At 26.8% G+C, this 27,561-nt stretch overlaps 1 protein-coding gene across 10 annotated transcripts in view; it reads right to left on the bottom strand.

Moving 5' to 3' along the window:
* The window catches only part of LOC127277400 (agrin-like), a 260,690-nt gene that overhangs the window by 11,036 nt on the left and 222,093 nt on the right, over positions 1-27,561 (bottom strand). For all 10 annotated transcript variants that reach the window (XM_051298541.1, XM_051298515.1, XM_051298526.1 and 7 more), the window contains 11 exons: positions 18,794-19,009; positions 18,284-18,525; positions 17,430-17,616; positions 14,947-15,044; positions 9,817-9,946; positions 9,351-9,584; positions 8,825-9,121; positions 5,666-5,815; positions 4,929-5,189; positions 3,015-3,161; positions 2,367-2,606 (listed from right to left, as the gene is read on the bottom strand). In XM_051298541.1, coding sequence (XP_051154498.1) covers positions 2,367-2,606; positions 3,015-3,161; positions 4,929-5,189; positions 5,666-5,815; positions 8,825-9,121; positions 9,351-9,584; positions 9,817-9,946; positions 14,947-15,044; positions 17,430-17,616; positions 18,284-18,525; positions 18,794-19,009 — 2,202 coding nt within the window. The remainder of the gene's footprint in view (positions 1-2,366; positions 2,607-3,014; positions 3,162-4,928; positions 5,190-5,665; positions 5,816-8,824; positions 9,122-9,350; positions 9,585-9,816; positions 9,947-14,946; positions 15,045-17,429; positions 17,617-18,283; positions 18,526-18,793; positions 19,010-27,561) is intronic.

Below are 27,561 nucleotides of genomic sequence, written 5' to 3'. Positions count from 1 at the left end.
AGTTCGCATTAAAAAATTTTCTCTTTCTCTCTTTTTTTTTTCCTCCTATTTTTCTATATCAATACGATTATTATTCTGTCTGTTCAATAAAATGACTTTCCTGAATAGAAAGGGAAAGTTTGCCGAAGCTGATGAGAATTTAATTACTTTGCGATTTTATCTTAGAGTTCTTATTATTTGCAGTGTCGACAACTTTCATTACTTTTTTTCTCTTCTAAAGAGTAGACCCGCACCTTCGTTTATTACAACTCCATTTATATATATATATATATATATATACATCATAATGTAACTCTTCATCTATATTTATTTATCCATTTTGTGTTTATATTTATTTAACTGCTTATTTACGTACATTTCATAGCGTCAATTTACAGAAAAAGAAAAAAAATAATACTTTCAAGTATATAGAAACTTTTAAAAGTCTTTGGGAGTGAGAATGCAATTTTCCAGAACCTCGTTAAAATGAAACTCCAATATAGAAAAAAAAGTGAATTTTACGAAATATTTTAAAATTTTATTTCTAGTTAGCAAATATCAATTTCAATTAACAATTGAGATAAAATTTATTTTTATCTATAAATAAATTTAAGAACTTTAAAAAAAATAATACAAATTTTTTTTTTTTTTTTTCGTCATCATTGAGACAGAAATGTAGGAGACGAACGGTTGGATAGAATCTCAGTTACAGGAAATACAAAAAAAAAAAGAAAAGAAAAAAACTCCGCAGCATTTCCCATTCGAAGTCTAAAGTACGCCTGGAACTGGCCTTCCATAATCTAATTTATTTCAACTTGCAAGAGCAAGTTGCACAAGGTCCAGCAGAAAACTTTTAAAAAGATTGACTTTTCTTTCATCCGACCCCTACTCCCCCCTCCCCCTTCCTTCAACTTTCAGAGGGAAGACCTGAAAACGAGTCGCGGAATTGAAAATAAGAAGCAACGCAATCTTCCAGTTTAATAGATTCTTGACTTTTACAATTTATACTAAAAAAAAAAAAAAAAATTGTATTCAAATTAATTTTATTATATAAAAGAAGAATGTTTTACATTTTTCTGAAAAATAAAAATTTAACAATAAAATTGTATAGAGAAATTTTTATTTAAAATAAAAATTAATTTTTAATTATAAACAAATTAAAAATATAAGTTGGAATATTGTCTTTAACGATCTATCGATCGTTGTCGTGCGAGAACGAAATAAACTAAATAAGGGTTTATTTGGCAAAAAAAAAAAAAAAAAAAATGGGGAAAAGAAAAAAAAATCAATTGTGTCAACTGAATTTATTGAGCCGTGCTTTCGGAAATGAATATTTGCTTATGGGAACTGAGATAGAGTAGAGAGAATTACGATCGTTTCCAAATGCAAATATCCTTATATTTGAGTCTTGTCAAATTGATGAAAGGATTGAATTACGAGCTAAAAGCTTCTAATAATCAATTAATAATAATCCATGAAAACAAAAAGGAAAAAAAAATGATTTTTCTCAATTGACGTGATTTTAATAATTCAAAAATTCTCTTATAAAATAATTTTTTAATACAATTTCTCAAGATTTTAATTTTAAAAAATTTTGTCTTTTTTTAATATATATTTTTAAATTTTTTTTTTAAATAAAATTTTTCTATTTATTGATTCTTTTATAGAAAAAAAAAAATTTTTTTTAAAGAAATATTAATTTTTAGTAATCAAATAATATTTTAATAAAGAAGTTTCTTTTTCTTTTTTACAATCAAGTTATTAAAAATTTTCAATGGAAAAAAAAAAATTTTTTTTCCCAACAATGGTAATTAGTGAAAAAGCTAATCTCGTTATTATTGAAAATCCGAGAAATTGTCTAATTAAAGGGTTTTTTCAATGAAGAGCTTCATTACGAGTTATATTATCAATTTTCTCATTCAAAAATTCTAATTTTGAAATTAAAAAAAAAATTGTAGCTATATTTTTTTAAAAATTGAAAAAAGAAAATATTTAAAAAATTGTCGAACATTTTTTTTTTTTTTTTTGAGGTTTTAATAAGGGTTATTAACATATGCATGGAGTTAATAAAACCGTCAACAGTTTATTATGTCTACATTTTACAAAGTTTGTTAATCATGTTAGTCGAGAATATATATATATATATGTATATAGTGAATCTTCGAGCTAACAGAAAAGCATTTTTAGAAAAACTATTTAGTTTACAAATTAAATGTACAAATATTATTAATTGCTAAATACACATTTTTAAAATTAGGGTGTTATTTTTTTTTAGAGAAACTAAAAAAATTTGTTACTTGCTTTTTTGTTAATTTTCTTTTTTTTTTTTTTCTAAACGATGAATTAGTAGCGCATTATATAAAGAGGTGTACGCTCTGTAAACCCACCTCGGCAATGACCAAATGCCTGTGTAACGATGTCAGCTTGATGACGACAGGCATTAAGTCGTAGTTCACATTCATTATCGTAAGACTGGCCATCGCTACCACAAACTGGAATTGAAGGAACATCAGCGGGACAAGAAGAAGGACATTCACAATGTGGACCACCAATTTCCGAGCAATGTGCACCCGAATAACAATCCAATTTGTTGCAAGAGTCAGGCATTTCAGGTAAAATTGAGTCAGCTGTGAATGTGAACCAAAAGTGGAGAAATATTACATGAGTTTCCTTCAATTATTCCACAGGGGACAATTTCAACATTTTACGATCGCATGAGGAAAATAAAATCATTATTACATCAGGAATTTTAAATTAAAAAAAAAAAAAAAAAAAAAAACTCCGTCGCACAATTATTTCATAAAAATAAAATTATTTTCAAAAATCAATTTCTTATATTTATTTATTCAACAATTTTTTTTTAAAAATTTTTTCGTGTTTAAATTTTTATTTAATGGAATTTTTTTTAACAATTTCGCAAAAAATAAACGCCTTAGAGTAAAAATGATAAAAAAAATATTAAAAATTAAGAACGAAATTTGATAAGTGAAACTAAATAAATAATAAAAAAAAAAAAACATGTTTATTTGAAATACCTGACTGACATCCAGATGGTGTGAGGATTTTATTGTGATCATTACAGATGGTGCACTTTTGACCACGAATATCAGCCTTGCAGACACAACGACCAGTCATTTGTTCGCAATCTTCACGAACTGAGCCAAATAGTGAACAGCCACAAGCTGGAGGAGGAAAATTAATTAAAAAATTTAGTTTTTTTTTTACTACAAAATTCACTATTACTTATCTCTATATAACAAGGAAGGACGCGTAAAATTTCAATTTAAAAATTTAGCAAACCTTGAACATTCTTTTTTAATATTTTTTTTTCTGACGAAATTTTTTTTTAATCACATAAATTTTTTTTTCTAATAGAATTTTTAATTTTATTAAGATTAATTTTTTTTTAATAGAAATTATTTTTATTTACAAAATCAGTAGTACGAGTCATTTTGAATCAGACAGAGAGTATTTTTATTTGATTACACAAATATTTAGAAATTAATTAAAAAAAAAATTTTCTAGAAATTTTTACTAAACGATTTAATGAAATAAAAAATTCTTATTTACAAAAAACAGTAGTACGAGTCACTTTTAATCAGACAGAAAGTATTTTTATTTGCTTACACAAATATTTAGAAATTAATTTAAAAAAAAATTTTCTAGAAATTTTTACTAAACGATTTAATGAAAAATAAAAAATTCTTATTTACAAAAATCAGTAGTACGAGTCGATTTCGGTTAGACAGAAAACTTTTTTCTGCGTTCACTGTAAAATATTCAAATAAACGTTTAAATAAACATTTTTCAATAAATTTTTAATATTCGCTTTTTAATTTTTATGGAAATTTTTTTTTTTGTTATTTACGAAAGCAAATAGTAAATGTCAGTTTTAATCAAATAAAGCGTTTTTATTTTTATCCCTGTAAAATAGTTAAATTACTTAATTTTTTTCCCTACTAAATATTTAATATTCGTTTCAATTCATTTTAGATAAAAATTTTTGTTATTTAATAAGTCAGTAGTACGAGTCACTTTTAGTCAGACAGAAAGTATTTTTATGTTTTTCTCTGTAAAATATTGAAAATAATAAAAAAAATTTTCAATGAATTTTTAATATCCGTTTTTATTTTTTTGAAAACAAATTCTTATTTTCGTATCAGTAGTAAAAGTCAGTTTTGATCAGACAGAAAATATTTTATTTCATTGTAAAATATTGAAATTCATTTAAAAATGTTTCTATTAATTTTTAATTAACCATTCATTTTTGTAATCGAAATTCTTGTTATTTACGAAATCAGTAGTACGAGTCACTTTTAGTCAGACAGAAAGTATTTTTATGTTTTTCTCTGTAAAATATTGAAAATAAAAAAAAAAAATTTCAATGAATTTTCAATATCCGTTTTTATTGTTTTAAATACAAATTCTTCTTATTTTGGTATCAGTAGTAAAAGTCAGTTTTGGTCAGACAGAAAACTTTTCTTTTAATTTTTAATAACCAATTTATTTCTTTAAAAATATTCTTGTAATTTGGAAATCAGTAGTGAAAGTCGTTTTTAGTCAGACAAATAGTAAAATTTTTCGTCATTTAAAAATCAGTAACTACCGTCGTTTTAGTCGGACACGTGAAAATCTGTTTTTGTCAAACACTTAGTAAAAAAAAAATCGTATTTTAAAAAAACAGTAGTGAAAGTAGGTTTTAGTCAGACATAAATTTTATTAGTTTATTAATATTATTATTATTATTATTATTATTATTATTATTATTATTATTATTATTATTATTATTAATTTATTAATATAATTATTAATTTCATATTTCTTGTAATTTAAAAAATTAATAGTGAAAATTAATTTTCGCTTAGATAGAAATATAAAAATTATTTTTTCGTTTAATTTTGTAAAATTGGGTTAATTTTTTAATTTTTTTCTTTTTTTGTGTCTCTTACGTATACATCCTTGATGACCTTCGCTAATTTTGGGAAGACCCCAATATCCTGGCATACATCTATCGCACTTTGTCCCACCAACACCTGGTCGACATTCACATTGGCCAGATTCAGGATCGCAAACATCAGACATACTACCTAATCGGTTACAATTGCAGACACTGGGACAACCTGCTCCATCAGCCCCCGGTGCAATAGTTTTCCCATCGGGACAACAACCATGCCACGAATCTATACACCTCACAATTTGAACACCTTGTTCTATAACAAATTAATGTAAAAATAAAATTTGAAAAAAAAAATTATACTATATTTTTCAATGTAGAATTTATTACAATTTTTTAATTTTAAAAAATTCAACTCTGACCTCTTTTTTGCAAAGTGGAAATTTTATTTTAATATTATCTAAAAATCGTTTGTAATTACGCTTTGATAAAGAAAGAAGAAAAAGAAAAAGAAGAAGAAGAAGGTGGAATGAAAAGGGGAATAATATATTCTCTCGCTTGGAAATATGAAAACGTTTTTAAATTTTCTTCAATCAATATTTCCTTTAGCTTTCACTTGTCTTTTAATACTTTATAACATAAAGTTCTTTATAAAATTTTAGATTAAAAATATCTTGTTTTTTTTTTTACATAAATTTTCAATTTTATATAAATTTTTGTTTTTTTTTTTAATCAATTTTATTTTTATATTTTAAGTTAAGGGTAATTTTTTTTTTTCATTAATATTCGTACCTTTTTTACAACAACGAGCAAATCGTTGTGTCTGATGGCAATAACTATTACTGGGACAATCTTTTCGTTGTGGTCCATTTCCACAATCGATTTCTCTACCCTCTGCATCAATTAGCGGAGGATCTCCATTGCAGGGTTTTACTTCCAGACCTAGGTTGCAAAAAAAAAACAAAAAAAATTTTTTGACTTTAAAAATTAAAAAATCGAATTTTAAAATTGAAATGTATTTTTTTTTATTTTATTTATATTAAAATTAGTTTTGAATTAAATAAATCTCAGATAAAAGATATACAAAAGCCTAATAAATATTTACCTGTTTCAAATAAATATTTATTTGTTACAAAGTAAATTTTATTTGGAGTTAAATAAAAAATTTTTATTTCTCCTTTATATAAGTGGCAAATAAATATTTATTTCAAATAAATTTTATTTGAGTTAAATAAAAAATTTTATTTACGCTAAATAAAATTTTATTTCTTCTAAATAAATTTTATTTATTATAAAAGAAATAAAAAATTTATTAGGCTCTGAGACATAAGAAATTTTTTACTTATAAATAAATTTTATTTGTCTCAAATAAATGCTAGTAAACTATTTATCCGGGAGTGAATATTAAGATAATTTTAAATTAACATAAATTTTTTAATTATATGAGATGTTTGAAAAGTTGTAAATATATATATCCTCTTTTATAATTTATAAAGTTATAAAAATATAAAATTTATATATATGAGGAAAATTTGCAAGCAGGAGGAAATTTAGTAAAAGCAAAATAATTAAGGATTTCTGAAAATATGAAAAACTAGGAAAAATCAGGGAAAAAAGTAAAAAAAACACCTGCAAAAATTATAAGAAATTTTCCTAACCAAAAATTTCAGTATTATACCAGAGTTGACTACTGGCGCAGTACTGATTTAGTATTGGCTGCCGAGGCTGGGCAGTCTGTACTGAACCAGTACTGGTATTTTCATTGTATCCGTACTGGTGGAGTACCACCCTCCCAGTACTGGAAAACCAGTACTAAGCCGATATTGAGCCAGTATTGGCTCAAATTAATTTTCTTTTTAATTAATACTAGTTTACAAAAAGTTCTAGAGTGAACTCCGATGAATCTTTTTGTTTAAATATTTTGTTCATCAAAATTTTTTTCAACTTGATTTTATTTTTCAACATTAAAATATACTTCATTTTGCTTTTCTGTGGGTAAAATTATTTAAACAAAAAGTTTCTAAAAGTCTAAAATATTTTGCAAGATTTTCTTTTTGTTTTCAGATATGCAATAAACCAAAAAAAAAAAATTTTAAACGATCAAACTAAAAATAAATAAATTTATTTATAAAAAATTAATATTTTTTAAAATAAAATTTATAATATAAATTTAATTTAAAAAATTAAATAGAATTGCAAGTAAAATTGGACGAATATTATATTATCAATAATATAAAATATATAATTAACCTTTCTCAATAGAAATTATAAAAAATAGTTAAACCTACAAATTTATATATTTCAATGGTCAATAAAATTATTCTAATTTGTTTCTGGATGTTATTTTTCAGTTTTTTTTTCCAAAAGTGAATTATAAACAAAAATTTTATGTTAATTTAAAAATAATTTAGATAATTTTTTTTTAATATAAACCTAATTTCAGTAATTCAGGAATTATTTATTAAATCATTATATTTGTGATGAGTTAATTTGTAAACTAATTTTGTTTTATGTAAATTAAATTGAATTCAATGTTAATTTATTTATATTTGATATAATAATTAATAAATTAAAGTGAATAATAAAATAATTAAATTGTTAATTGCATAATTATATAAATTATAATTATTTTATAAACATTTTTATTTTTACTGAAATGTTTTTATATATTATAAAAACTTTGGTTTTATAATAAAAAATATTTTTATCTTTATTTTTTGATTTTTTAAAATAATAATTTGCAATATATATTATAAGAAGTTATGGAAATTCTTTGTGTTTTCGATTTTTATATAATAAAATATTAATTCGAGGGGGAATTTCTTCAAGTAGTCAAGTGTACACTCTTCCTGTAATATTTGTGTAATAACATGTAATAATGTGTAATAACGTGTATTACCGTGTAATAACGTGTAATACTGTGTATTACCGTGTAAGACTATGTAATAATGCGTTATTACAGTGCTGTAATAACGCAAAAAACTCTGTAATATCTCTGTAATGATGTGTAATACAGTGTCAAGTGTACACTCTTCCTGTAATACTTGTGTAATAACGTGTAATAACGTGTAATAACGTGTAATACCGTGTAATACCGTGTAATACCATTTAATAGTGTAAAACCGTGTAATACTATGTAATAATGCGTTATTACAGTGCTGTAATAACGCAAAAAACTCTGTAATATCTCTGTAATAATGTGTAATACGGTGTAATACCGTGTAATACCATGTAATACTGTGTAATACCGTGTAATACTATGTAATAATGCGTTATTACAGTGCTGTAATAACGCAAAAAACTCTGTAATATCTCTGTAATAATGTGTAATACTCTGTAATAACGTGTAATACTTAGTAAAAAGGGTAATATGAGGTGTAATCCCGTTAGTCAAGTGTACACGTTTTTAACTAGTAAATTCCCCTTCGTATTAATTAGTTAGTTGACTAATTTAATTAATATTTAATTTGTGTTGAGTTACTAAAAATTGCAAACACTTTTTCCTAAGTATACCAAAAAAGTATTACCTGGAGTGAAACTTATCTCTGTTACAGTTAACTGTAAAAAAAAGGTACTAAAATAGTACCGATTTTAGGTATTAAAATAGAACTAAATGACAATTTAGTACCTAAAGTCGGTATTAAATTAATATCTTTCGATTTAGAGTGTTAAAGCTTTCATTTCGTTTACAATAAATTACAAAACTGCCAGTACTCGGCCAGTACTGAACCAGTAGTGGTTACCAATACTGGTGCCAACTCTGGTAGCCAATACTGGTAAAATGTTATTATTCCAAAATTACGCCAATACTGGGTGCCAGTACTGCGCCAATATTTGTCAGTACTGTGCCAGTACTGCGCCAGTACTACGCCATTAGTAAATTTTTGATTGGGAATTGTAAAAAAAAAATCGTGACAATAAAAAATTATTGAAAATTATGATTAATCGAACCTTCACAAAGGTCAATTGGTCTAAGTCGAAGTTCCTGTTGCCTTTGACAAGCCTCCATTTTCATTGCGCAAAGTGAAGGATAAGTTCGATGATCACTACCACAAACAGTGCGCATATTTTCCGGTGATATTGAAGCGCAATCGAATTTACAGCTGCATCTTGGAAATTTATCTGGTCCCAATTCGCAAGTTGCTTCAAAATCACAATGAATATCCTTGCAAGCCTCACGTTCTTGAGTGCCGGTTACTTCAGCCACAGTTGTTACTAGACGAGTTATTGCTGGAGTGGACATGGTGGCTGCGAGGTTAATAGTTAGAGGTTTCAAAGGTTATAGCGAAGCTTTGGAGAGAGAGAGAGAGTGAGTAACTATAGTCTGATAAGTTACGAACAGTTTCAGAAACGATAATAAGTGATTCAAGTTTTCGAAATTAGTTTACATGAAAGGAAGGCAAATTTTTTTTTTTTCATTGTTTATAGAAAAATAAATTAATTTAAATTAAAAAAAAAAAATGTTTTATAGACTTACTTAAAGCAGCTACGGGAAATTTCTCAACACATTCGCCATAAAAAATAACTTGCAATGGCGCAAGTTTTGTATCTCGCTCGCAAGCTGCTTTTTGTAATTCACATTCAGATGAATAAGTTTTTGCATCGCTTCCACAAACAATTTCCCCCGATTTATTGGGACAATTTTTTGGACATACACAAACGCCTGCCACACAATGGGCATCATTTTCACATTCCACATTTGAACATAATTCTAAAAATTTTATTTCACATTTATTTTTTCATTTCTATTTATTACTTATAAATATAAGTTCTAAAAATCAATTGTCAAAATTTTTATAAAAACAGAATTTTATTAGATATAATATTCATATTATTATAATTAATAAATGAAAATTTTAATAATTGATTTTTTAAACTTATTTAAATTGTGGATAAATTGTTATTTGTATTTTTTTTGTTTTATTTAAAGAAAAAATTCTTACCACAATCTCCTCTATAGTTAATTTCGATGAGGATTTGTACTTCACAAGCGGCCTTTTTAAGTGCACATTCACTGGCGTAAGTTATACCGTTTGATCCACAAACTTTAGTAGTGGCACCAGCAACCTGCGTCTGTAATTGAAAAGCAGAACCTCTTACCTCATCAAGAAATTACCATAAATAAGCAGCTTTGTTAAACTGTGTCTTTTAGGATTTTTTTTTCTCTCTCTCACTTTTTTTTTAATTCAATTACCTAACAACCTTAAAAAAAGAAGTCAATCTTGTTAAAATAAATTTCCTTTTAACATTTTTTTTTCTCACTCTAAAATCTGAATTAGTTAAAAATTAACTAATTTTTACATGGGAAGAAAATAATTTTATAAAAGTATTTCCATCAAAAAGTATTTATAAATAATAAATAAATTTTTTAAATTTAGGAATCAGAAGTAAAAGTCAATTTTGGTCAGACAGAAAATATTCTTATTTCAATCTAAAATATTCAAATTCAAAAAAAAAAAAATGTTTCAATAAACATTTTAATTAATTCATTTTTTCAAATAGAAATATTTGTTATTGTCGAAATCAGTAGTACGAGTCAGTTTTGATCAGACCGAAAGTATTTTTATTCTCTGTAAAATATTCAAATCAATAAAAAAATTTTCCAATGAATTTTTAATATTCGTTTTCATTTGTTTTTAAAAAAATGTCCCGTCTGTAAATAATAATTAAATTATTTTTATTTTGGTATCAGTAATAAAAGTCAATTTTGGTCAGACAGAAAATATTCTTATTTCAATCTAAAATATTCAAATTCAAAAAAAAAAAATGTTTCAATAAACATTTTAATTAATTCATTTTTTCAAATAGAAATATTTGTTATTGTCGAAATCAGTAGTACGAGTCAGTTTTGATCAGACAGAAAGTATTTTTATTCTCTGTAAAATATTCAAATCAATAAAAAAAATTTCTAATGAATTTTTAATATTCGTTTTCATTTGTTTTTAAAAAAATGTCCCGTCTGTAAATAATAATTAAATTATTTTTATTTTGGTATCAGTAATAAAAGTCAATTTTGGTCAGACAGAAAATATTCTACTTTATTTCAATCTAAAATATTCAAATTTATTAAAAAAAAAATTTTAAATAAACTTTTTAATTAACGATTCATTTTTTAAAATAGAAATACTTGTACAATTTGAACGAAATCAGTAGTACGAGTCACTTTTAATCAGACAGAAAATATTTTTTTATTTGCTTACACAAATATTCAGAAATTAATTTTAAAAAAATTTTTCTAGAAATTTTTAATAAACGATTCAATGAAATAAAAAATTCTTATTTACAAAAATCAATAGTACGAGTCGGTTTTAGTCAGACAGAAAGTATTTTTATGTTTTTCTCTGTAAAGTATTGAAAATAAAAAATTTTTCAATGAATTTTTTATTTTATTAAGATTAATTTTTTTGATAGAAATTATTTTTATTTACAAAATCAGTAGTACGAGTCACTTTTAATCAGACAGAAAGTATTTTTATTTGCTTACATAAATATTCAGAAATTAATTAAAAAAAAACTTTCTAGAAATTTTTAATAAACGATTCAATGAAATAAGAAATTCTTATTTACAAAAATCAGTAGTACGAGTCGGTTTCGATTAGACAGAAAACTTTTTCTGCATTCACTGTAAAATATTAAAATAAACGTTTTTCAATAAATTTTTAATATTCGCTTTTTAATTTTTATGGATATTTTTTTTGTTATTTACGAAAGCAAATAGTAAATGTCACTTTTAATCAAATAAAGCGTTTTTATTTTTATCCCTAAAAAAAATTTAAATTAATTAATATTTTTCCTACTAAATATTTAATATCCGTTTCAATTCATTTTAGATAAAAAAATTTGTTATTTAATAAATCAGTAGTACGAGTCAGTTTTAGTCAGACAGAAAGTATTTTTATTTTTCTTCTCTGTAAAATATTCAAATTAATTAAGAATTTTTCCAATGGATTTTAAATATCCGTTTTCATTTCTTTAAATAAAATTTCTTGTAATTTAAAAGTCAGTAGTGAAAGTCATTTTTAGTCAGACGTAACATTAACTAGTTTATTATTATTATTATTATCATTTTTATTATTATTACTAATTATTAAAATAAAAATAATTATAAATAATTGAATATAATTATTTATTTAATATAATTATTAATTTATTAACTCTTATAATTTAAAAAATCTTTGTTTGCAATCAATTTTTATCTAAATAGAAATATATAAAAAAAAAAATTCTTTATTCATTTATTTGAATATGTTAATTATGTTAAAATTAACTAAATTTTTACATGAAAAGAAAATAGTTTTATAAAAGTATTTTCATGTTTTGGGAAAGAGTATAATTTTTATTTCTAAAAAATTGGAAACTTATTTTAGAAATATAATTAAATTCAATTATTTTAAAAATATTCATTGGTCAAAAATTGGTTTTTAAAATCGATTGTTTTGTTAATTATTTAAATTTCAAAGAATGTTTCTTACTTGTTTCTTGAAATGTAAAATTAAAAATTACTTTTATTGAAACAAAAATTTTAAAAAAAGCATATATTAATAGTGTAAATTGAAACGCGTGTGAAATACACTTGTTGCACGTTTAATAATTGAAATTCACTTTACTCGTAAAATGTGGTTTTGCAAAAACATGAAATTTAATTAGGATTACCCTTTTTTTATTTTTTCCTGTTTGCCTGTTATTAAATTTATTAATTTTGGAAGATAACAGATCATAATATGGGTAGTTTATATATATATATATATATAGGTTGTATAATAAATTTTGTGAAGAAAAACGCGTCTTGCACCTGGTGTAAAACGAAATCGTCCTTGTGTGCAGCAGCTTCATTAGTTCTAATTGGAATTCGAGAGCATGGTATTTGTGGTGCTTGCAGCAGTAGCAAGCAGCAGACGGTGGTGGCGGTAGGTAATAGTTATTATAGCTGTTCGCTTGAAATAGCCTCTTCGTAACGGGTCTAAGTAATGTTGTGGATGCTAAGAGTCGTGAAAACGATTCATCCTCTTTGGGTGAGGTGGGGGGGGGGACACTGAGGCTAATCTTTTAATTTTATTGCCATTATAATTTCACTTTTTTCGAAAAGAAAAAAAAATCATTACAATTTATCAAAAAGTGAAAAAAATTCATTACAATTTATCAAAAAGTGAAAAAAATTCATTACAATCAAGAAAATAATAAATTAAATTAAATTTTATTGATTTACATTCTTTGATTATATTTTAATTGAGTTGAAATTTTCTAATTATTATTCAAAAGAAAAAATATAAGGGTTCATTGAAAAATACGCGGATTTAATGAATCATTGCGATGTCTATTTTCTGGAGCGGTGCTTTTTTTCTAATTCAAGATTTCGAGTTTATTTGAAGTTGAACTAAATTATTATTATTCGAACTAAATAATTTTTATTTGAACTAAATTTTTGTTCGAAACCAAACAATTTTTATTCGGTACAAATAATTTGTAATTAAACCAAATTTTTATTTGAACCAAATTTTTATTCGAACTAAATAATTTTTATTTGAACTAAATTTTTGTTCGAAACCAAACAATTTTTATTTGGTACAAATAATTTGTAATTAAACCAAATTTTTATTTGAATCAAATTTTTATTTGAACCAAATTTTTATTTGAACCAAATTTTTATTCGAACTAAATAATTTTTATTTGAACTAAATTTTTGTTCGAATCCAAACAATTTTTATTCGGTACAAATAATTTGTAATTGAATCAAATTTTTATTTGAACCAAATTTTTATTCGAACTAAATAATTTTTATTTGAACTAAATTTTTGTTCGAAACCAAACAATTTTTATTTGGTACAAATAATTTGTAATTAAACCAAATTTTTATTTGAATCAAATTTTTGTTTGAACCAAATTTTTATTCGAACTAAATAATTTTTATTTGAACTAAATTTTTGTTCGAAACCAAACAATTTTTATTCGGTACAAATAATTTTTAATTGAACCAAATTTTTATTTGAACCAAATTTTTATTCGAACTAAATAATTTTTATTTGAACTAAATTTTTGTTCGAAACCAAACAATTTTTATTTGGTACAAATAATTTGTAATTAAACCAAATTTTTATTTGAACCAAATTTTTATTTGAATCAAAGTTTTGTTTGAACCAAATTTTTATTCGAACTAAATAATTTTTATTTAAATTAAATTTTTGTTCGAACCAAACAATTTTTATTCGGTACAAATAATTTTTAATTGAATCAAATTGTTAATTGAACCAAATTTTTATTTGAATCAAATAAGTTTTGTATATTTCAAAACAAAAATTTAATTGTCTCAAATAAAAATTATTTACTTCAAAAAATATATTTATTTAATTCTAATAGTGTAATTAATTATCTTTTGTAAAACTAATCTCTCGTTTCCTGATTTGTAGAAAACAAAAGAAAAAAAAAAACCAGAACAGAAACGAATGATGAGTTTGATAGGCTTCCATTAAGAAAGTTACAGTGTTTGTTTCCTTTGAGAACGTGAACAGAGTTCATCGGTTTTACCAGATAGAAATTCCGCTTCTGAAGGAGTAGCACAGAAGTAAAGGACTTGGCATCCTTTTCTTATATCTTTCTTATTCCTTTTTCTCTTTCGTCTTCTTTTTTTTTTTTTTTTTTTTTTTTTCACCGAAGGAGTTCCATTCCTTTCTCCTTTTGCGCTAAGGCGATGCGACGTGGCCGATCATGGGAAGACATCAGAGAATATCACCCCCACACTGCCAAAGAATTCAGAATTACGCGCGGCGCTACGGATGCACTCTTTGGATTAGGAAGTCTACGCTATTCGATTTCTCAGTCCGGAATGGTCCAATCGTTCGCTTTTCTAAAGAAACTTCTTCACTTCGGGATTTTCTCCTCTGTCAAACTTGATTACTTTCAATAATGTTTTTACACTTTTCATTCCTCAACTTTAATCTTATACAAATAATAAAAGTCTTATCAAATAAAAAAAAAGTCAAATTAGCAAACAAAAAAAAAAAAAAATTAATTATTAAATAATTTTTCCAAAGTACTAAAATTGAAAAAAAAAAATTTAATAAATAATTTGAACTCACCACATTTTCACAAGATTTTGGACAAATACAATTGGCTTCACCACCATTATCGCTCTCACATTCAGCATAATAATCGCATTTTTTATTCTCACAGCCATCTGTAATCAAAACAGAAAAATTAAAATCTCAAGTCATGAGAAAAATGGAAAAATAAATTATGATGAAATTTTTATTTGCGTGACACTTCATATCTGTTTTATTTCTAGTCTCAATTATGTATGTTTCCGTTAAACCACTTGACGATAAACTCAGCTTTCTCTCTTTCTCTCTGTATATATATATATATATATATATATATATATATATATATATATATATATATATTCACCTACCTTCAAAATGGCATTAATAAAGATTCCCTACTATTTGCATAACTGCATACTCTTTGGAAGGAAATTATCTCTCAGGCAAATATGCCCGAGTATAATAGAAGAAGGGGGAAAAAAAGTAGTAAGAAGAATCTACAAAACCATTTTCTATTGAATGAAGAGATCAAATACAAAAATCAAATTTTCAAAACTTTTTTGTCAAAATAAAATTATATTTTTATTCGCGAGAATCGAAATTAAAATGGAAATTTTAGAATTGCGTCTTAAAATTTGAAGTTTATAAATATTCATTAAGAGAAATGAAGCTTAAACCAAACTTCCATTTAATCGTGAAAGTTATGAAATAATTAAGTTTGGAAAATTGCACTTTTGAATTTTTAATTGAATAATCTAAATGTCTGGAAATATGAGAATAAAATCGTTTAACTTAAAATCGAAAATTATTTTTAAAAAATTTGGTTTGAATTTTTTAGTTTTATGATATATCTCGAGTTGAAAGACAAAAAAATAAAAAAAAAAACAGTGAGGAAACGAGGGAGATAGAGAGTTAAAGCAAGACTGGAGAAGTTATCTTTAGAATTCATTGAAATCCGTCGTGAATCTCTGGAGGGTTGGAAGCGATGCTAGTGGTAGAGGTGGTTGCACATGGTGTAAAGGGGGTTGCTAGAATCAAGTGGAACGAGGGGTTGCTGCATGCATATGCAGTGTGCATGCCTTCGGGTAACAACTCATACCTAGCAAAGCAAAGTCGCGCCATCATGATATGCATGAGACTGTGTTTTAATCTACAGACCTTTTCACGAGTCGTCCACCGAGTTTACACGTTCTTACGTCCTTTAAAATGAATCGACACGAGACTCAGAAATTTCAAAAAAGATTTTCATCCAAATTCAAATTTTATTATTTTTTTTTTTTTTTATTTCTATTTTAAAATTTTAGTCTATTTTAAATTTTTTCTTTATACAAAAATAACTACTTTATTTAAAAAATTTAGTAAATACAGTAAAAAAAAAAAAAAAAAAAAATTGCGACTTAGAATAAAATTATTACATTGGAAAAAAAATTTAATTCAAATAATAAATATTTACTTGAACCAAATAATTATTCACTTATTTCAAATAAAATTATTTGGTAAATATTTCTGTCGATTATTTGAATGATATTTCTTCAGTGATATTTTATATACCCTTTTCGTATTTACACTTGTAAATTTTTGTAAATTTGCTTTGTAAATGAATACAGTTTCTGACTATTGAGATCCTAATATTCGAGATAAATTTCCATATACAAAGTTTGATATATAATTTAAAAAAAAAAAAAGTATAACCTTTATTCCCTTCGCAAAATATGAAAATAAAAAGATGTTACACTATTGTTATGTGAATTTTCTTCTAATGGTAGACGTTCTGCACCTCTTATTTTGTTCATTAGCAACATGCGAGGGTGAGTGAAAGACCATTTTTATTATTAATCGTTTCAGCAATCGGGGCAAAAGGAAAAGTCAGCCATTCATATGACACGCACGCTAGAAACTAAGCACGAAACTCATTTTTTTCCCCCTTATACTTATGCCCTACTTTTTTCATTCTTATTATACCCACATCAAAAAATTTTAGTATTATACCAGAGTTAACTTACTGGCGCAGTACTGGTTCAGTATTGGCTGCCAAGGCTGGGCAGTGTGTACTAAACCAGTACTGTTATTTTCATTGTATCAGTACTGGTGCAGTATCACCCTTCCAGTACTGGAAAACCAGTACTGAGCCGATATTGAGCCAGTATTGGCTCAAATAGATTTTCATTTTGATTAATACTAGTTTACAAAAAGTTCTAGAGTAAAACTTATCTCTGTTACAATTCAAGCTTTCTTTTCGTATACAATAAATTACAAAACTACCAGTACTCAGCCAGTACTGTACCAGTAGTGGTTGCCAGTATTGTACCAGTAGTGGTTACCAGTACTGGTGCCAACTCTGGCAGACAATACTGGTAAAATGTTATCATCCCAAAGTTACGTCAACTCTGGTGCCAATACTGGGTGCCAGTACTGCGCCAGTACTGCGCCATTAGTAAATTTTTGATTGAGTATTAAATAAAATAAGAAAATTATATTTTTCAAAAAAAAATTTTTTCCTTTTTTGATCAGTTACTCACTGCAAAGTCCAGTGTATAGAACGCGAATTTCGCGACGATGCTGGCAAGCCTCGAGGCGAAGTTTGCACTCGTTTCCGTAACTGATGCCATCATTGCCACAAACGGGTTGAAATTCCGCTGGGCAAGTGGGACATTCGCAGGTGGCCGTGTCTCCATTCTCGGCGCAAACTGCACCCCATTGGCAGACCTGCAAAGAAAAAAAAAATAGTAAAAAAAAAAAATTGAAAAAAAATAAAAAAAAGGGAAAAGAATGAGAAGTCTTCTTTTCATGTCTGAAAACGACGACCAAGACGAAAAGCTAGAAAAAGAGCGTTTTCTCCTCAGTCCAAAAAGAAGTACGATTTATTACTTTAAATCCCTTCCTGTTCTCGTTTGTCTTTCCACTTTTTCGAATTTTCAACAAATTATGGAAAAGACAGAAAAGTACAGACAATTCTTCTCTCTCTTTCTTTAAATCCCAACTCATTTTCTATTCCTTAGTATTTTTCTTGTATTTTTTTTTAGTATTTTGAAAAAAAAAAATCTTTCTACTTTGGTAGAGGTTTATGTCAACGGTTAGTCGTTGCTTGGGTAACAGTGTTCATTCACGAGACACTCCAACTACTTAGACGTTATCCGATTCAGGTTGCCATCCAATTAGCAATAACTGTAGGGGGGGGGGGTGGTTCGTCGCGTCGTGGAAAAAGGTGGATAACGAAAAAAAGGGAAAAAGAAAACTCCATTCTTTAAGAGTTCAAAGAAAACACCTAAGGAAAACTGTCAAAGAGCAATTATGTTTTTTTTTTCGTATTAAAAAAGGGAATTTTATAGGAATTATAAATTACCTTTTTTTTTATGAAAAAGGGATTTATTACCTTCGATAAACATGGACTTTTAGATCCACAATTTCCCGTGTAGGCCAAATCGATATTGCTTTTGGTAAGACATGCCTGTTGTTTTAATTCACAAAGTGATGGATACGTTCTTCCTCCTTTGGCACAAACTGGTCTCATAACAGGCTCGCATTTTGGTCCACATTCACATGTTGCATAACCAACTTTATTAATTACACATTGTTCATAAGAAGCACAATGTGCACCATCGCATGGATTGTTAACTAAAAATTAAAAAAAAAAAATAATGATTTTTCATTACTTAAAGTAATTTTATTTTTAAGAGGAACAAAAGTTTCTCTTTTTATATATAAATCTAATCAAGTTAAAAGAATAGCTTAGAATTTTATTTTATTTGTGAATGTGTTTTTGTAAATAATCTCAATAGTGAAAAAGAAAATACAACAAGGCAGTTAAATGAGTGTAGTTGAACTTGGCGCGCTTTAAACAAAGTTTGATAGTTCGATTAAGATTCTGGCATGACTTTATTACCTGAGGTGCATGCGTCGTTGTAGATCTTTCTAAGCTGCAACTTTGATCTACAAGCTTCCTGTCTGAGGCTGCATTCGTTGGAATAAGTTTTGCCATCGCTGCCACAAACTGGCGAAAACTCGAGGCCGCACTGTTCACCGCAACGACAGGCCGGTTGCCTCGATTCGTCCAGCTGACAGATTTCCGGTTCCATGCACTCTACGCCCGCGCAAGGATCTGCAATCACGAAAAGTTGCAAACTTTACAAATTATCGAGTAAACTATATTACATACCACCATCACCCCCCCCCCTCGTCACTGACCTACATGTATAGAAAATTTATGCAAATGGGATTTTCCGGTCAGCAGTTACGAATTCTCCTCCTTGACAAAATTCTCTATATACTTGAAAACTTGAGGGAATTAGAGTCACTTGAACATTTTCTTTTTTTTTTTTTAATAAAAAATACACGCATATTTTTGATCGTAAAATTTGAAATAATTTTTATTTTCAATTTTTTTCATTTGAATTTTCTAATAAGATAGATTTTATTTTTATCGGCAATTGATAATGTAGATTTCTTCTTTATCAATGTTTCCTGTATTTTAGAGTACGTAACCGTACAATGTTTACTATATTGGTGCAATATTTACTATATTAGTGTAATATTCACTATACATAATAGTAGAATATTTAGTATATATAACGGTAGAATATTTACTATACTGAATAGTAGAATATTTACTATATCTAATAGTAGAATATTTATTATACTGAATAGTAGAATATTTACTATATCTAATAGTAGAATATTTACTATATATAACAGTAGAATATTTACTATACTGAATAGTAAAATATTTACTACACACAGTAGTAGAATATTTACTATATAAAACAGTAGAATATTTACTATACTGAATAGTAGATTATTTACTATACACAATAGTAGAATATTTACTCTATATGTAATAGTAGATTATTTACTGTACACAATAGTAGAATATTTACTATACTGAATAGTAGAATATTTACTACATCTAGTAGTAGAATATTTACTTTATATAACAGTAGAATATTTACTATACTGAATAGTAGATTATTTACTGTAGACAATAGTAGAATATTTACTATACTGAATAGTAGAATATTTACTATAAACAATAGTAGAATATTTACTATATATAATAGAAGAATATTTACTATACACAATAGTAGAATATTTACTATATATAATAGTAGAATATTTACTATATTAAAAAGTAGAATAAGTATTATACACAATAGTGCAATATTTACTTCACACTGACAATCAATTAAATATCACTAATTCAAATCGTGAAAATTTATTCACTGATTTAAAATCAATAAAATTTTCACTGATTTAATTTTAAAGAGTATTTTTTAAGAGGATATTCCTGTTTATTACTATTTATCTTTTTATATTTTGTCTATTTTGTCTCACTAAACCCGATTTGTACTACTTAAAAAATTATAAAAATAAAAAAAGTCTTATTAAATATTAATTTTAACTACTGATTTTATAGTTTTTTATTGCATGACTAAATATTGATTTATACTATTTTTTTAAAGTACTTTATTCTTTATGTCCGACTAAAATCGACTAGTACTACTTACAAAAATTAAAAACTCAGATTTAATATTTATAACTTTTGCTAATGATTTTTCGATTTCTTTATTATGTCGGTCTAAATATTGACTTGTACTACTTCCTTTAATATTTGATAAATTTTGTCTGACTATAACTGATTTGTACTACTTAAAAAATTATTTAAAAAAAGTCTTATTAAATATTAACTTTTACTACTGATTTTATCATTTTTCATTATGTCTGACTAAATATTAACTTATACTACTTCTTTTTTAAAATAATTTATTCTTTACGTCCGACTAAAATCGACTTGTTCTACTTACAAAATTACAAAAATTAGAATAGTCTGAATATAAATATTTATTTATAAAATTATCAAAAGTAATAAAAAAAAAAATTTGCACCTAAAAAATAATTAGAATTAGAATAGAAAGATAAGAGAAATTTATTATTTTAAATTTCACGTGAGAAAATGGGTGTAATGGTGGGGGCTTTTGAATTCCTGTTTTGTAGGTAATGTGCGCGGCTCCGATACACTATCGGCGACGAGATTAATCTTCACTGGTATAAGGAAGGAAGTTGGATTCCGTTTCCTGTCTAAAGGTGTAGCTTAAACTACGGTTGGCTGACGAGGCAAGTTCCTAGGGAGGCGATGTTTCTCGGGTTTGGGTAAGATACAGTCCAGTGGAGCGACTAAACTCCTTTATCCAACCTCCATTTTCTATCCCCCCCTGTATTTATCTCTCTCTCTCTCTCTCTCTCTCTCTCTCTCTCTTACTCTCTTACTCTTCCAATTCGTACCTCCTTCTCTCACCAAATAGAATCCTCTCACTTTCGATGTCCATTATACAAACTTCAACCCAAAAGTGTTGGTGACTTTACTTCACGGAATTCTTAGTAGTATTCCTTTTGAAACGATGTGGCTTTCCGAAATACAAACACATCACCCCACCAAAAAAAAACCATTCTATTCACGGGACATTAACTTAACTTTCTTGGATTTTTTTTTGCATATATACTTTCCATTGAATAGAAACCGAAAATTATTCATGTTACTTTATCAATTTCAAGTTTATCTTTGTTGGGGTATTGTGATCCTAAATGGATAGTGACACTTTGGAGTCTGTCCGTCCGTCCGTCGTAGAATACTTTTGTAGCAAAAGTAAAAATTACCATAGCAACGGTTGCTACGATAATAGTTGCCCTAGCAACCGTTGCTACGGTAATCGTTACCATAGCAATGGTTGCTACGATAATAGTTGCCATAACAACGGTTGCTAGGATAATAGTTGCCATAGCAACCGTTGCTACGATAATAATTGCCCTAGCAACAGTTGCTACAATAATAGTTACCATAGCAACCGTTGCTACGGTAATCGTTACCCTAGCAACCGTTGCTACGGCAATTGTTACCATAGCAACGGTTGCTACGATAATAGTTGCCCTAGCAACAGTTGCTACGGTAATCGTTACCATAGCAACGGTTGCTACGATAATAGTTGCCATAACAACGGTTGCTAGGATAATAGTTGCCATAGCAACCGTTGCTACGGTAATCGTTACATAGCAACGGTTGCTACGATAATAATTGCCCTAACAACGGTTGCTACAATAATAGTTACCATAGCAACCGTTGGTATGGTAATTTTTACCTTACCATTATTTTTTTCCTCAATTATTGTTCGAGTTTTTATTTTTTTTCAATTTCGCTCAGTAAAATCAGTTTTTTTTTTTACATTTATTGTTTGATATTTTTGTTTTGTTTATAAGTAGAAAAAAAAAGTAATTTTTTTTTTAGAAAAAATATTTTTCCTTTTCCAATGAGAGAAGTTTTTCTCCCTCCCTCCCACCCCTTTTCACAATGATGGCAATATAAATAGACAATTTTCATCTTCCTAAAGATATACAGAAAAGTAAAATGGAAAAACTTGAGAGCAAGATTTTGTCGTTTGATTGGACTTGTAAGGACACGACGCGAGTTTCTGGCATTTTCTATACGCGATGAGGGGAGGGGGGGGGAGAGAGAGAGAGAGAGGAGGAGGAAAGAAGGCGACAATGTGCGCACGAGAGTCTCGAGGCGATTTAAAGTACAAAGGTCTTTCTGCTCGAGTGATAAAAGTGTGTTTAAAATTCCCGCGATGCCGCGAGGCAATTGTTTTTTAAGTCCACCGCTAAGCTTCAGCCGCTCCCTTCCACAAGTTCGCTAATCTTCAAAGTTACGCTAAAGTTTCAACACCTTTTTCCAGTCAACTCTCTCTCTCTCTCTCTCTCTCTCTCTCTCTCTCTCTCTTGACCCCTACCACCAACCCTTTAAACATCCTTTCTCCCGTCAGTCTGCTGCCCTCCACTCCTCTCTCTCCCTTTTTCTCTGCATTATACAGCATTATATACCTCATGATGCTGAGCGCATTTTGCATCGTGTTGAAGTAACTTTAGCTTCACAGAGGTATAATAATCTACGAGAAGGATAAGAGGATTGGAGAAGCGAGAATTCGTATAAAAAAGTTATTTCATTTTTGTGCAAAAAGCGATTACAAAAGGGCATGACTTTTTCCCCCACGTAATCAACAATAATTGTCGCTTTGAATTTTCTACAAAAAAAGAAAAAAAAAAGAGAGAGAGGAAGAAGACATTTTATTGGATTTGGTTTTAAGAAAACAAGAGTATAGACGCAAATAACTTTATTAAATTTTTAACAAGTTTTTTTTTTTTATTATTATATTTAAATTTTTGTTCTCTTGGATAAATAAAATGATTAATATTTGTAAAATAATTTCTGTTTTAAATATATATTTAAATTTTACTGTTAATTTTCTCAGAGATTTGAATTGAATTTACCCCTTATTCAGCTTATAAGCCCGATTACAATTCCGTACATTGCTTCCTTTGTGTATATTCCATCCCCAAATAACAGAATTATCTTCAATTCTATTGAGTCACCATCGTTTGGTCTCTTTTCATTAATTGACTGTTTTTTTTTTAATTTTATTTTTGCTCTTATTAATGTCAATTTGATACATTTTAAGGACATTTTTCTCGTGATATAATATAATATATTATTATATTTATAACGAAGTATTCATTATTCGTATTCACCCAACGTTTTTCATATTATATATTTTCTTTTATATAATACTGACTTTTTTGCTTCAAATTTATTCATATCTTTAACAATTTTTTTTTTTTGCTATAAGCTGCTGCATTCATATGTAAATAAGAATTCTATTTTGTTTCGTTTTTCCATCATTATATGTATTATTTATTTGAGAATGTATACACATAGAGAAAACAGTTTATAAAACCTTAGGTCTTCTGTATATATATATATATATATATATATAGATACGAATTTTCACTCGAGTGTGACAGTCCTTATTTTGAAACAGCAGAGCATGTAAATTGTCTTTTCAAATACATGTAAAGAAGAAACGAGATTAAAAAAGAAAAAAATATTTCTCACAAAAAAAAACTGAAATTATTTTTTTTTATATAATTTCAACTATATATATTTGTATTTTTATTGTATTTTTAAGTCTAAGGTGGAAAAAAATTTTTGTAAATAATTTTTTTAATTAATAATATTTGAGTATTGTCTGATTTAAATAGATAGTCTGACTACATATTTACTGATACTACTGCGAAAAAATAAAAACACTAACTCAATATTTATTTTAACTACTTACAAAATTAAAAAAAAAAAGTCTGACAAAATATTGACTTGTACTACTTACAAAATCACAAAGAGTCCGTTTCAATATTAACTTTCACTACTGATTTTTACCTTTTTTCATTATGTCTGACTGAATATAGACTTGTACTACTTCCTTTTATATTTTATTAATTTTGTCTGACTAAAACCGATTTGCACTACTTAAAAAAATTATAAAAATAAAAAGTCTTATTAAATATTAACTTTTACTACTTATTGTACAATTTTTTATTGTCTGACTAAATATTTATTTATACTACTTTTTTAAACACTTTATTCTTTATGTCCGACTAAAATCTACTTGTACTACTTACAAAATTACAAAAATTAGAAGGCTGAATATATATTTACTTTTATTACTTAATTTCTATTTTTAGTTATTATGTCCGACTCAATATTGATTTATACTACTTTTTTTATACTTTATTACTTATGTCTGACTGAAATATACTTGTACTACTGAAAAAATTACAAAAATTAAAAAGTCTAATTCAATATTAATTTTTACTACTGATTTTATCATTTTTTAATGTCTGACAAAATATTGACTTATACTACTTCTTTTTTATACTTTATTATTTATGTCCGACTGGTATTTACTTGTACTACTTGAAAAATTATAAAAAATAAAAAGTCTGACTAAATATTGACTTGTACTACTTGTTTTTATATTTTGTTCACATTGCCTGACTAAAACTGATTTGTGCTACTTAAAAAATTACAAAAAATAAAAAACACAGACTAAATATTTATTTTTATTATTTATTTTCAAATTTAGTTATTGGTTCTAATTAAAATTGATTTAATCTACTAATAAAAATTACAATAAAAAATTGAACTGAATTTTTTTTTCTTTATCCAAGTTTGAAAAAAATTTATGCATGACTTTAGTTCCAATTTAAATAATATACATATTTGTTAGCCTTCATGTATAATAAATTAATTTTTTTTTTCTAATGTCTAAGATTTAAATTTGAAATATTACAGTAAAAAAAAAAGTAATTCTCATTTTTTTTCTGCACTATCCATCATGAGAAAAATTAAAAAAAAAAAAAAATGATAAGACAAAAATCAGAAAAAAATTGATTTTGTCATATTTCATAAAAAAATATTCTAACTAGGTTATAGAGAGAAAGTAAATAGAGTTAAAATATATGTCAAGAAAAGGGAGATTAAGATTTGATTGAGTTTCTATGTCCCTCATTGTCATTATCCCAAGAAAGGGCAAATTTAATAAAGCGTAATCTTCGTCAATAACAGGGTGAGAGAGGGTAAATTTTCAATTTCAGCTGAGCCAATCGCGTACGCGAAAACTTTCTGTGGTTGAAACTTGGGAAAACTTTTGGATTAATTTGATTTATCGGCGTTCGCTACTTGAGATTCGTGTCCCGTGCCAGGGAAACTCCAGTCAATGGTGAATGGAAACAGGCTGCGAGAGAGGGGGAAAGAGAGAGAGAGAGAGAGAGAGCGAGGTGGCGAATGACGTTAAGGAGGTGGAGCGATACTTTATGATATCAACTTTTATTATTGATTATGACGATTAAAAAAAGAAAAGTCGTTCAAGTATTGACATTGACTTATGACTTATCAAATACATCGAAAAGAAAAAAAAATTAAAATATATTTTCAAATATTGTTGACTTTAAAAAATTTTTTTTTCCAAATTTTTTTTTTAATTTATATGCGTTACAGGAATGACTTTTTTTTTATTATTCTTAACTTGGTATCTTTACGAGGTACAACTTTCATAGCTACATTTTTACGAGATCACCTTACCTTGAATGAAATTAGTACATTTACATTTTTAAGACGGTACTATCTGTTTTCCCTTTTTTTTCGCTAATAATAAAAAAAAAAATATAATAATTTGTCTTGTATTATTAAATTTATAATTTCGAGAATTAAATCTTTTCGCAAAAAAAAAAAATTTCTTCCTTTTTCTGATAATAAAAAAAAATATAATTTTTTATTACTGAATAAAAAAATAATTTCTTATTATTATTATTTGTATAATTTCGTAAAATAGAGAAATAAAAATGATGTAATTATAAGATAGCGTTAATTATAAATAAATATAATACCCTCTCTAATATTCTATTCAAACATTTGTCTTTACTATTCTGTGATTAGTCAGCGCAAATACAACAAATGTAAATAGTAGAGAGAAAAAAAAAAATAAAATAATTTCCATAAACAATTTTGCATTAAATAATTAAAACTATTATTATCATTACAAATAGAAGCGGTATTTATTATTATTGTTTTCTAAAGGATTAATTTACAGCTATATATCATTAAAAGAGAGAAAATCAGAGAAGTCCCAACGAGAAATAAATTTGAGTGAGAAGATGTAATTATTATCAAGTGACTAAAGAGAGACTAATGGTTTAAATGATTATCTGGAACGTATATAAAAGGGAATAAGAGAAAGGTAGAGAGGGTGGAGAAGTGAGGGGGGGGGGAAAGGAGAAGACAAGTGGATAGAGTGAAAGGAAGGCAATGGGAAGAATGGTATCGAGTAAAAGACTTTGAATAGTACCCAAGAAGATGAATGCGAGATACGTCTAGGGAAAAGGGACGAGGACAGGACTTAGTTCCTTTGGTTAGTGGTAGCGGATCGTTCGAGTCAGACGGTAAATTCTGAATATCGCGCTTTCCATCTGACTGCCTCTTGGAACACATTGCTGAGTTTGGTACTTACGGCACGTATTCTCTACCTCAAACTATAGGACGCAATCTACTTCGTACGACTAATTTATCATTGTCTGCCTATATATATATATATATATATATATATATACATATATATATATATATTATACATATATATATGTAGCTATGTTGAGAGAGAGAGAGCGTGCTGGCACTGATTTCGATGGCATTCATGCCTCGCAATTATATCCCTTGAGCCATGTCCTAAGGCATCACAATGATATCATTATATATCAAACTTTTCATATTATTATCGGTCATTATTAGCTATTAATCCTATGCAAATAAACTCTACACAAGAGAATTCAATAAGACACCCAAACAAAAATTTCAGTATTATACCAGAGTTAACTACTGGCGCAGTACTGTTTCAGTATTGGTTGCCGAGGCTCGGCAGTCTGTACTGAACCAGTACTGGTATTTTCATTGTATCAGTACTGGTGCAGTACCACCCTCCCACTACTGGAAAACCAGTACTGAGCCGATATTGAGCCAGTATTGGCTCAAATAGATTTTATTTTTGATTAATACTACTCTCTTAATTTGAATCAGTGAAATAGCTAGAAGTCGGTTACTGAATCATTTAGTGAAATTTTCACTGAAAATTAGTCTGATTTCCTGTGAAAATTTTACTAAATGAATCAATCAATCTGTTTTATCGGTAATGGGTAAAACAGATTGACTGATTCATTTAGTAAAATTTTCACTGGAAATCAGTGATATATGACTGATTTTCAGTGAAAATTTCACTAAAT

This window comes from Leptopilina boulardi, unplaced genomic scaffold, assembly GCF_019393585.1.
Source record: "Leptopilina boulardi isolate dan_hultmark-lab unplaced genomic scaffold, ZJU_Lbou_2.1 LbouV2_110, whole genome shotgun sequence".
NCBI classification, from domain to species: domain Eukaryota; kingdom Metazoa; phylum Arthropoda; class Insecta; order Hymenoptera; family Figitidae; genus Leptopilina; species Leptopilina boulardi.
This window is presented reverse-complemented; position numbering and strand designations above follow the sequence as displayed.